At 43.3% G+C, this 12,858-nt stretch overlaps 1 protein-coding gene across 4 annotated transcripts in view; it reads right to left on the bottom strand.

Moving 5' to 3' along the window:
- Window positions 1-1,387, bottom strand: part of CFAP97D2 (CFAP97 domain containing 2) — a 47,681-nt gene extending 46,294 nt beyond the window's left edge. For 2 of the 4 annotated variants that reach the window (XM_058438127.1, XM_058438128.1), the window contains exon 1: window positions 1,224-1,387. In XM_058438127.1, coding sequence (XP_058294110.1) covers window positions 1,224-1,313 — 90 coding nt within the window. In that variant the 5' untranslated portion in view covers window positions 1,314-1,387. The remainder of the gene's footprint in view (window positions 1-1,223) is intronic. The other 2 variants (XM_032151431.2, XM_032151432.2) reach the window with 1 other exon arrangement.
- Window positions 1,388-12,858: the final 11,471 nt, after the last annotated feature.

Here is a 12,858-nt window from a genome sequence, read left to right as displayed (position 1 = left end):
GAACATCGTGGCGGGCAGGACGTAGTCAGCACCCTCACTGAGTGGGGAAAACAACACAAATAATGAACATGCCCATCAATCACGTGGCGACAGGAGGTAGCAGGCCCAGGAACCAGAGAGTGGCAGAGGGGACAGAGAAGACTCCAGGGAGGTGATATTGGAACCGGAGTGCCAGGAAGTGAGGTTGAGCTGGGGAAGGAGCCGGGAAGAGTTCCCAGTGGGGACCTCAAAGGAGACAGCAGGTGCAGACGCCTGACGTGGGGTGGGGGCTGGGTGCTATAGTGCCCTGCAATGCGTGTGACCTGCAGCCCAGGCCACACAATGTCACTTGCAACCCCAGGAGGAAGAGACTTGCTTAACCTGCAGTTCACTCCTTGGGGTAGTCACTTAAGATCATTACGGGGCAGTGTCTCCATTCCCAGAAACAGAAACCCAAACTTCTCCTTCTTAAGGCTGTTTCCAGCCTGATCAACACACACGTGGAGACATGATACATGGAACATCATTCTCTGACGCCTCCACTGAGGTGTGGGCAGAAGACTGCGGGAGGCCACCTTGGATCTGCATGGTGATGCCCTCAAACAATTGTCCACATTTACATCCAGTAAATGGAAATAATAACATATCTTCTAATGGGGACAAGGGTTGGCTTTTAGTCCCCCTTGGAGTCCACTGTTTTGATAGAGAAAAGGATGCTGGGCCAGGCACGGTGGCTCATGCCTGTAATCCCAGCACTTTGGGAGGCTGAGGCAGGTGGATCACCTGAAATCAGGAGTTTGAGACTAGCCTGACCAACATGGCAACACCCCTATGGCAACATCCCTCTCAAAAACAAACAAACAAACAAACAAAAACAAAAAACAAAAAGAAAGAAAAAGAAAAGGGTGCCTCTGGTGTTTTGGTCTTAAGATGCTTTTAAGTCACTTAGGAAAAATTAAGTACTTCTTAAATATATGCTATGATTAGAAATAGGATGGCCCTAAAACATGGCACATGAAAGCTGTCATCAAAAAAAAAAAAAAAAAGAAAGCCGCCAACTATTTAATGAGATTTTTATCGTATGGCAACATAGATGATGAATCTTGTTAGGAAATGTCATTTCAACCATGCTGTCTCCAAAAAGAAAATCACCTCCAGGACTCCAGGGAAAGCACAGGCATTTCGTGGGCACTGCTTGGTGCCCGCCTGCTGAGCTGTCAGGGCTGGATTGGGGACTTTCCTACCTTTGTCCTGTGGTCCTGATAGGCTTTCTCCCTTGCATGCCACAGGTACTCACTGGCACAGGGAAAGGTTAGCCGGGGGGCTCTGTGCATCTCAGCAACAAAATCGTCTTGCTCTTTCCAGAGAGAGGAGCAGCTGGGGCCTGGTGCAGCCCTGGAGACGCCGTGTTTGCAGGGTCATGTGACAGTTGTCATGGCGTCCAAGGAGGGGGAAGAACAGGAGCCAGAAGACAGTCTGGGATTCTCAAACAACATGCGAAGAATAATGGTGAAGAGTGGGATCTGCTGTTCCACTGGGGTGTCTTTTTTCAGGAGATCTTGGATAGTTTAGTGTTGCCATTTTGATGCCACTCCTCAGCTACAGAGGAAGGAGATAATCACACATAAGATCCGAGAAATTCTCCAACTAAGCTTCCTCCTGCCCACCCTTCCTTTGCTCCTTGCTGTCTTCCTCTCCCCTGCCTCTTTCTCCTCCTTCCCTTCCTCCCAACCTCTCCCACTCTCCATTTCTTTCCTTTTGTAATTACTACCTTTCTTTCTGCTTTCCTTATGTCCTTTCTCTTCTATCTTGAATAATTTGTATAATTCAGACAATTCCAAAATGTTTGTTTGAAGGTTAGGCAGCAGATCTTCACTAATTTTTCTGATTGACTTGAAGATTAGTTATGCAAAGGCTTAGCTGTTTTAAGCCATCCTGTTTCCATTGCTCTAATCAGGTTGGGATGGGTTTTTCCTGAGACTAATGAAGTGAACATGACGCTAGGACAGCTGTCGGTCATTTCATCTTTGTTGAAGCCACATGCGCATTGTTGGCGATGACACATCAGAGGATTTGGTTAATGAGAAAAGAGCATTATCATTTTCATGTCAGAGCTGTGGTCTTCACTACACTGCAGCTCTCATCGCATGAGACTCCAGTGCAGAATCCATGGATGGGAACTCATTGTTCAGCTATGCATATGTGAGGAGCAGATACAGGGCATTTCATGAGAAATGTGCTCTGAATATTAGCATGATTTAGTGGCTGCCAGTCTGAAAGAAAGAATCGCATCTGCAAGTAATAAGATGTGAGTGAAACCAAAATATGACTTTATTTCCTCCCCTGCCACTCTTGAGGTGGCTGAGGTGCTCTGTACTCAGCTAGCTCTAATGATCTTCAACATTCGGCAGAAGCCTTTATAGGCTGTTAAAACTGTTGATTTAATGAAAATTTTAAAGTTGCCTGGGTTTTTGAAAAGAAAAATTTATTTTAATCCATAATTGTTCACAAGTATTAATTTTTAGATAACTCGCATATACTGTAGAATATAGATGTAAGAATTCCTACCTAGAAATACAGCCAGCACTTTAAGACATGAGGCTTAGCTAAGATTTCTTAGCCTATAGAATCTAAATGTTACTTTCAGAGGAATTCTATTAGAATAATCAATTTCCTTTACCCTGATACTGTCATTGGTCAAAAATGACTAGAAAAAGCCTAATATTCAGTTGGTGCTCAACAAATACCTGACAGTCATCCGATGGGAAGTTGTGCCGTCCATGCCATTGGCTGGTTCCTCAGCTGGGGCTCGGAGTCAGACCGTGGGGCTGACCCTGCGTAGCCCTGTCTTCCCTGTTCTTTCATCCTGTGTGCTAAGAAGCCTGACTGTGCTGGCTGCTGCCATCGGTTGGTGGGTGGAGGAGTGAGGGCTGTGCTCTATGTCTGCTCACACTCACATGGATAAAGCGTGCATTGAGGGCAAAGTGGACAAAATATGTGATGTTTGAAGTTTTTGTTTTTACAGTGTGGGGATTCACAGTGGTTTGGATGCGCACACTGTTTTTGATGCTCCTGGTCTAATGAAGTGAGCTCAGGTCAGGGAAGGAGTCCCAGCTGCCACCCACAGCTGCCACCCACGGCTGTCCACCCATGGCTGTCACTCACAGCTGTCACCCACAGGGAAGGAGTCCTAGCTGTCCACCCACGGCTGCCGCTGTCCACCCACGGCTGCCACCCACAGGGAAGGAGTCCTAGCTGTCCACCCACGGCTGCCACCCATGCTGTCCACCCACAGCTGCCACCCACAGGGATGGAGTCCCAGCTGTCCACCCACGGCTGCCACCCTCGGCTGGCCTATGGTTACCTGCAACCTACGGACCACTCGACTCACGTCTGCTTTTGGACTTGACTGACGGCAGGGCCCATGGTACAGGATCTGCAAACATCAGACATGTTGCTAAAGACCCAGGAAAATCAATCACCCCCAACAACATGCTCTGGATTTCAGGGCACCACAGGGCTCCAATCAAGTTTTGCTTCTTAAGATCAGACCAGAAAAGCCGGTTACGCAGCAGCTCCTTGGCATCTGTCCTGAGCACTAATGAAACACTGACAAGGGCTGGCACACACGGAGGAACACTGCATGGAAGTGAGCTGCAGTCTGGGGTCTAGTGTTGAGAAGCAGTGCTGACTTCCACCATGCACCTCTGTTCCGGGATCCAAGCCATGGCACCACACTGCATTTTGTGATTTCTATATTAAGTGGAGAATTATTCTTTATATTGGGCTAGGTTTGGATGTTTGGTATTATATAGTTTCTACTTATATTCTACGGAAAATAAATACCAAAGCCTATTTTTGACTTTGATTATCCAGATTATACTTGGGTGTTCAGCTCCTGCCTTAATCAATATGTTGGCCCAATATTAAGTTTAACGTTGTGTGTCTTAGAAATGCCTTGAAATGTCACCAAGTGATGTCCTGAAATGTGGAGGCTGTTACATAGAACCGCTTATTATGTTGCAGGCAATGTGTAAAGTATTTGTTATATGACACATACTAACTCAGTTTTTAATATTCATAATTCTTTTCCTGTGTCCTTAACTCTAAATCCAAGCTTTGATTTTTCTGTTCTTCTGCCTTCCCACAAAAGGCCGTATCTTCAAAACCAAACAGCAACTTCATTCTCATTCTGCAGAAGAGTGGTTTACAAACAAATCTCCAACCACTTCAAATTCACTCAACCTTCAACCTTTGGAGGACAAATGTGCTTGCAAACATCGATTTCCAGAAAAGATAACTGTGTCTCCAGTACCTTCTGTGTAGTGCAAATCACTCAAGAACTGAGCTAAAGAAGCTAGGAGTCACCACCACCAGGAACCGCCGCGTGACCTGCTTAAGTCGACCCTTCCACCGAACAAAGCCAGAGTCCTGGAGGCCATCTCGCATATACTGAAGACCCCACCCAGGAGTCGGGAATTTTGAGGCTGTGGTCAAAGAAATCTGTCAGACCCCTGAGCCAGCACTCAGAGGGCTTCTCCTGAAGGCACTCAGGATCCCGGCAGTGGGGTCTTTGTGGGGGACGGGGCAGGTGGGCAGTCTTCGTAGGAGCCGAAGTCTTAACCCTCAGGAGAAGGTGGATCAGAAATAACCCATCCTTCAAGAACTGCCAGGTTACAGCAGAGCAGGGGACAAGACAAGGAAGAGCCCTGTGTCCCAGGTTCACACAGTTGCATGCCTAAAAAACGTCACAGTGCCTAAAAAACCCTCAAGTCGCGAAATTATCTTAACGTGGCCCTGGACTGATGATGTCTCAAGATGCTGCCAACTTTCCAGTGTCTCAGTGCACCAAACATCTTGCAAAGTGAATCAATCCTGCAGAGAAGACACGGCCAGCACCACAGGAACCTCAGAGCCGATGGCTCAGACACAGATGATAAGACTCATTCTGCTTCAAGGCACAAAAGACAAAATCGGAAATAGCTGCAGAGTACAGGAAACCATAAAAGTTTTCAATACAGAAGGAATGTTTACAACATTTGCAAAATTTGACCGTACGCTGGGCCATGAAAAAGTGTCCACATGTTTCAAAGGGCTGAAATCATTCAGATAATGTTCACAGTGGCAGAGAGCCAGGAATTCATAACAAAAGATAACCGGGAAATCCCACGTTTGGAAACTAAGCAATGCAATTCCAAGGTCAGGAACAAGACAGGGATGTCCCTGTGGCCTTCCCTGATACAAGAGGAGCTCTTTGGATTAAGTGGATTAATGTGTTAGGGGTCTTGAACTGTCCACCTAAAAGGAAATTCAGAGGAACAGGCTCTCCAGAACAAATAAATTTAAGTGGGAACGGCAGGGGATTGCATGCTATGACAGATCACAGGCACACTGGAGGGGCCAGGGCAAAGGGGAGATTTTTAAAGACAGAGAGAACTCCACAGAAGCTGCTTCAAAACAAAAATCACTGGTTAGCAGAGCTTGTCCCAGAGCTGGCGTTAGCTCCTTGTGCAGGCCGCTCACCTGTAATACCGACCTGTCTTGAGGAATTTTCGTGCAATGTATCCTGTTATGGACGAACCTGAGGCCCATGCAGGGGTGTCTTGAGATGAGGCTTGTCACAGGTGTTTGTGTATGAGGGCGCTCTGTCGTGGCCTCCCCACCCCATTTTGTTAGGGTTGGATATAAGTGAACCTATTTTGGTACTAGCAACTTTCACAGAACATGAGTTCAATTTGCCAGTAATTAGTCGTGGTGGTGTTAACTGCAGCCTTACTCATGCAATCACTTCTCAAGAACCCTATTCCTGGGACGATTCACTTAGGTCTCGATCCCACTCTGGAAATAGTCTTAAAAAATTGATGCAGAAGCATGGGAAAGCTGAGTGTATAAACGCATGAATTCCAGTATCACTGGTTCACTGCTGCACAGAGCTGGAGCTGGGCCCACTCCACACAGAATGTGATGGGGTGTGGTGCAGCCACTCTTGTGATGACTGGAAAGATAAACCCAGCAAGATATGCACAAAACTGCTCCTTTTACCAGTAAGTGGGAAGCTGAGCCCAGAAGGTACCTTGGAAAAACTTCCTCTTACTATAGCACATGAGAAGCTGAGACTGGAAGGAAGGCACCTTGGTAAAGTTAATTTGTTATAGGTGTGTTAAAGCAACTAAATATGGCCCAAGAAGGGCTCTGTACTTCTAGATTTATGAGTCCTTGTGGATAAACTGCAGCCTAACTTAATAGGTAGACAAGATTGAAAACCTAATTTAGGAGTCTGCACCTGTAACAACAGCTGAGTCTTGGCAAATCCCAGCAGCTGTACTTCAACCACTCACCCTGCTGAGTATCCAAACTGTGTTCAAATAAGGCAAACCCTGAGCTGGAACCAATCCAGCTGTCTGTACCTCACTTCCAGTTTCTGTACGTCATTTCCCTTTCTTTGTCTATAAATCTTCTTCCACCACATGGCTGTGCGAGTCTTTTTGGATCTGCTGTGATTCTGGGGGCTGTCCAATTTGCAAGTCCTTCATTGCTCAATTAAACTCCTTTAGATTTAATTCGGCTCAAGTTTTTCTTTTAATAGATGGTGTCAGAAGTGGGATCTGATGTTGTAGGGGTTATAAAATTTGGCTTTTGGAAATTCACAGGGATTTTTGTGTTCTACCCTTTGTTTCATTTTCCCTGTGCACTTAGGTAGAAAACATTGGTGTATTAGTCTGTTTTTATGCTGCTGATAAAGACATACCTGAAACTGGGAACAAAAAGAGGTTTAATTGGACTCATAGTTCCACATGGCTGGGGAGGCCTCAGAATCATGGCGGGAGGTGAAAGGCACTTCTTACGTGGCGGCAGCAGGAGAAAAATGAGGAGGAAGCAAAAGCAGAAACTGCTGACAAGCCCCTCAGATCCTGCAAGGCTTATTCACTATCATGAAAATAGCATGGGAAAGACCAGCCCCCATGATTCAGTTACCTCCCGATGGGTCCCTCCCACAACACGTGGGAATTCTGGAGATATAATTCAAGTTGATATCTGGGTGGGGACACAGCAAACCATATCAACTGGCTAAGTTAATCAAGGGAACCTGAGAGTAAAGCCAATATTTTAGGCAAAAATAGGATCCTTTTTTTTTAATTATACTTTAAGTTGTAGGGTACATGTGCAGAACATACAGGTTTGTTACACAGGTATACACGTGCCATGGTAGTTTGCTGCACCCATCAACCTGTCATCTACATTATGTATTTCTCCTAATACTAATGCTATCAAAAATGGGATACTTAATTTCTAGAAAACTGAGTTCCTTCTGGCTTATACATTAGGCTTGGGAGGCCATGAAGTCTTAAAGAAATGGCAAAATCTTACTAAAGGTAGCTTACAGTGGAATGTTCCAAATGAACAATGCACAAAAGTGCATTTAAAAATGAGGGTTCACAAGTTAGTCTCATCTAGGGATGCATATGAATATGCAGAAGCTTTTAGAAAGATTTAGAGATGATAGGGCCAATCTAGGGGCAAGTTGGAACCTTGCCAGTTTGATATTGGGGGCAAAGCAGAGTGGCTAATGTCTATGTTTCGTCACATGTATTTTGCTCTGGCCAGAGCAGAAAAAGATAATTTTCCTTTGTGCTGTGGCTTGGCTGCAGTGGCTTGGTGCAGCAAGCCAGGTCACTAGGGCCCCTCGGGGAAAGGGAACCCAGAAGCCTAGCATGCCGACAAAAGGCTAAGGATTTCTCATGAGTCAGATTTCTGGCCTCTTTTTCTCTGTGCAAACTGGTTAAATGAGTAGTAAAAAAATCACTGTTTATCTCCTCTGTAAAGTTTTAGTTAATATGAAAAAGAATTCTGAGGCTGGTCTTAAACTGTAGTGAATCTGGTGTGCTTTGTGTGTCTTTCTGTATTGTTCTGTCATTAAAAGTGGTACCTTAGGATAAAATGCATGCCTAAAACCCCATAAGCCCACTGTTCAAGATGCAAACTGGTCAGTTATAAACTTTGCTTCAGGTCCCTGAAAGAAGAAAAAGAAAAAAAAAAGTAGATGAGGTCTCCATCTTGTCTTAAACGTCCCTGGGGGGCTTGAGATCGTAACCACGTGGCAATGTTTTCCTCAGTCTCTCCATCACAATGGCTGCCAGTTTCATGGTTCAATTCCTGGCTTAGGGAATGAGTAGTTTCTGATTGATATGTGGGTGACATTTGCCATTTTTAAATCCTCTTCCCCTCCATGAACAGTCTTGAATTTTCCTCTCTGTGAGCACAAAAATATTGGCTATTTGGCCTGGCTAAAGTCGGGTAATAAGAAATTTAAAAGAACTTTTATTAAACAGTGCTATAGATAATAGTCAGCTTAATTAAAAGTGGATATTCAAGCTCCAAGATCCTGGGACTCCTTGAGAAAAACAGAGGCACCAGAGACCCTTTCCTGGCCCCGTTCTTCAAGGACTCGACCCTAAACCAGTAATCCAGTTAAGAAACTAACAAACTGGTAAATGAAAACTTACAACTGCTGTAATAATCTTCTGTCTTTCTGTCCGTGTAGTTACATATGTGTTGTGTGTGTAATGTTTATATGAAAGAGCTCTAATTAATTGGCTTAAAGAAAAATAAGCACTTCGATCAAATATTTTTAAAGAAAAATAAAAACTAATGCCCTTTAGTTCACATGATTTTAATAATCTTTGGGAAATAAAAAGTTATAAAGATTACTGGCAAAAATAAAGACATTTGGTCTAAATTATGCAGGTCAAATACTAGGTTTGCTAAATGCTTTAAGGTGATAAACTGCCTTGACTTTTAAGGCCTGGGGACATGTGGAATTCCATTTCATAATATCAAGTGTTTTAAACCTTTAACATATTTGACAGGCTTCTCAAAATCGAATGTCAGCTTCAAAATGGTCTTTTCTGACCTCCAACTTTGGGATGCTACAGAGGGCCCTTGAAACATCCAAAAGAGAGGTCAACAGGATTATCTGACATAAGTTGCAGGGGAAGCATTGTTAAAATAAAATAGTGCTTAATCTTCAGGTTATATTTTAGTGAATTATATTAATATATGTTCCAAAATTGTATGGAATTTCTAAAATTCTAATATATCTGAGTATATGCTGTCAATCATAATTATGGTTATTGTGTTGTTACTGTAAACCACAGAAATAACCAAATTTCCTAGCTTAAGTGTTAAGGTTTCCTAGTTATAGTGTTTTTAACTATAACTATTTATTTTATTTTATTTCATTTTTTTCTGAGGTGGAGTCTGTCTTGGAGTGCAGTGGGGTGCTCTCGGCTCACTGCAACCTCCGCCTCCCATGTTCAAGTGATTCTCCTGTCTCAGCCTCCCAAGTAGCTGGGATTACAGGTGCCTGCCACCACACCTGGCTAATTTTTGTATTTTTTAGTAAAGATGGGGTTTTGCCATGTTGGCCAGGCTGTTCCCAAGCTCCTGACCTCAGGTGATGTACCTGACCTGGACTCCCAAAGTGCTGGGATTATGTTTTTAACTATAACTATTTAAAGTCATTTCCACAGTTAATTGCTTAAAGCTGATGCAGTTTCTGAAAACTTCAAAAGCATAGTGTCTTTCAGGACGTTCATGAAAGGATGGCGAGGACACTGACAGGCACTCTTGAATACAGGTTTCCAACAACTTTAGAATCATATCGTTTGAACTGCATAACAATTCTGGAACTTTAACGAAAAGACCGACTGGGTTATCAAACTGCTAACTCAAGTAGGACAAAAATTAATTGAATACCAATGAAATACTTTGCCAGATTTTCATGCTAAATCAGCCAATATTGAAATTGTTTAGATATATAATTTGAATGAAATCTATGGTCTAAGTCAAGTTACCTATGATAACCCATTAGTTAACACTGCTATGCACCTCATTTGGATAAACAATTGTTATTCAAGAGGACCTAAGTCCAGTGTTAAGCATGGACTCATGGAGAACCAGGGTGGCTTCCTTGTCCTTCCCGAGTCCTTAAAGCTTTTATTATTAAGAGTTCTGCATTCCATGACTCATCATGGAAAAGATAAAATAATCCAAATTAAATATATTGATGTGGTGATTTATAAATTGCAAAAATAGTTTATAACCAATGTTTGGTTCCATATTCCTGGGAAGATAATCAAAGCTTCAGATAAATTTGGTTACCTGATGGGCCATTTAAACATTTATTAAGGAATTTCATTCAATTGTCATTTTCAATGCATGTTTTCTGGTTGTATAAAAGCCTTCCCATGCAAGAGGGCTGATGTTATAACACTAAGTTATTGTGCCACAGTGTATTTTCATCAGGTAAAGGAAGCTTCTTTATGGTTCACTGAGAACAGTCAACCCCTTCACAATCTAGAACCCAAAGATAGGATCTTCTGAGAACGTCAGAGAAAGACTGCCATTGCCATCCTCACTGCAACAAAACTTTGGAAATTTGAACCTTGAGTTCATCATCTCACAACTGAGAAGGGTCCCTCCACACTCTTGGAACTGGACACCCATTGGAACCCTTAAGGTAAAGCTAACCAGGGAAGTTTCTCTCCAGAAGTAGTTGGCATCCTTGATGTGACCAACTTTTCCCAAGATCACAGATCAAGAATTGTATCACGAGACTCTTAGTTTTGAATATTTTCTCCTTGCTTATGCCTCTATGAACAACAGAAATGGAAAGGGGGTCTGTTGTGTGCAATTATGGGGTATACTTTTATTTGTGAAGGATTTTGCAGCCAGTCTTATACATGGACAATCTTATACTTTGACAGATAAAAGATGAAGGCCTGACGTAGGTGAGAAACTTTAATGGTACATACATTGCCTCATAATCAGTCGGAAACAGTACACTGATTAACTCTTCCTAACCCACATCATGAGTTAGAGAGAACATTGCCAGGAAGCCTTCACTATTCTGGAAGGGCATCATTTGTTAGGTCCTTGCTTCCATTGTTTGGAGTAAAAGAGGCGACGATTAGAAATGTATCCCTCATGATAGGCTCTATAGCAGACTCTACTGAAAAGCTATGATTACACAACAAACTTTAAATTCTCTTATAAAATTATGCTGAAAAGTGGCTAAACAGAGAAGTATCTGTGCAGTTGCTGGCACTTATGGTCTATGAAGAAAACATCGGGTATTATAGAGATTCAGTTGAAAGGGATTAATGAAAAAACCACTTAGTCAAGTGAGTAGACTCCTTATCTAGCTCATTCTTTGATCTATTTGATTTTAGGAGGTTTGGTTTATGGGGACCCTGGGTAAGGAGTATATTGTGACTCTTGGTATTACCCTCCCAATGGTCATAATAATAGTCTCCCTGGTGCACTGTATTCTCTCAAAGGTTTTAAATGTTTGCATGCAGCAATCTTTAGGATGTCAAATGGTCTGTCTTCAACTGGAACGACTACAGCTGAAAGAAATGTGTGACCATGAGGACACCATAACCTATGAGGGATGTGCTGAGACTGGAAACCCAAAATCATGGTAACTGAGAGCGGCGCTAATGCCCTAAGTTTTGGTCACGCTCTCACCTAAGTGAGAACCTGACCAAAAAGGGGGAATTTATTTTAAACAAAATGATGGGAAGCCATTGTTTTGGACTGAGCTCATACAATAGGCCCCAACAGACCAAATCACACAAATATAGAGTTGCTTGTGCTAAATGTGACATAATCAAACAAAGACTTTAAGGAAACACACAGATCCTAGGACAGAACAGACCAGGGTTTGTTTTCCTCCTGTAAACAGGACGTTCAGTATGAGAAGGTCCCTTCTGTTCAGTCCTTGTTCTTACCTTTGCAAAACTCACTGTTCTACTATTTTCCAGTGGGTTTCAAGACAAATAAGTACATTTACTATGGTGATAGTGACATCGCTGACTAAAGTTTTGGTTAATCTCTCAAAAATTGAGAAAACGACCAAAAGAGGGGAATTGTTAAAGCAAACTAAATATGTCCTGAGAAGGTCTCTGTACTTCTCTATGTGTCCTTGTGGATGAGCTGCAACCTGACTTAATAGGTATACAAGATCGAAAACTCAGGAGTCTGAGCCAGTCACTGAGACTTGGTCAATCCCATGGCCGTACTTCAGCCACTCACCCTGCTGAGTGTTCAGACTGTGTTCAAATAAGGCAAACGCTGAGTGGTAATCAACCCAGCTGTTCTGTACCTCACTTCCGATTTCTGTACATAATTTCTCTTTTTTTTGTCTATAAATCTTCTACCACATGACTGCACTGGAATCTCTTTGAATCTACTGTGATTCTGGGGGCTGCCCAATTCGTGAATCCTTCATTGCTCAGTTAAACTCCTTTAGGTTTAATTCAGCTGAAGTTTTTCTTTTAACAGATGGGAAGAAAGCCGTTTTAAAGTTGTTATCATTTTGTGTGGTTAATTAAAGAAAATCTATTTGATGTGCAAATTAGGCCTTGATCACATCTTTACAGCCAGCCCCTTCCCCACTGACACCATCTCATATCCACTGAGTTTAGAAATTCAAAAAAACACAAAACCACTGCCTGCAGGCCCACACTGCTCACAAGACGGATTCTCTTATAAAGCAAACAAGAGCCCCTCAGCCGTCAGTGTCTGAACAGCCCCTCCCTGGGGCCTCACGGTGTCTGACCGCCTGGCTGGCGAAGGCGTCCTTGCTTCCTCAGCCCCACACTGTTTCAGGCCCTGGATGTCCCAGGGAATCACAGAGAGGAGACCACAGAAAAGAAGGCACCGGACACTCAACTTCCAGGGCCCTGGAGGCTTCCCAGGAAGGCTGCCTGGGAAGGAGGCCAGGCACCATTCCTGCTCTCTGCTCCAAGCCAGCTGAGTGGGGAGGTGATCTGAACGTTCAGTTGGCTTTTGCTGGGAAACCTGGGCAACCCCGAT

Source organism: Hylobates moloch, unplaced genomic scaffold, assembly GCF_009828535.3.
Source record: "Hylobates moloch isolate HMO894 unplaced genomic scaffold, HMol_V3 SCAFFOLD_4, whole genome shotgun sequence".
In the NCBI taxonomy this organism is placed as follows: domain Eukaryota; kingdom Metazoa; phylum Chordata; class Mammalia; order Primates; family Hylobatidae; genus Hylobates; species Hylobates moloch.
The sequence above is the reverse complement of the archived record's forward strand: the minus strand, read 5'-3'. Positions and strand labels throughout refer to the sequence as shown.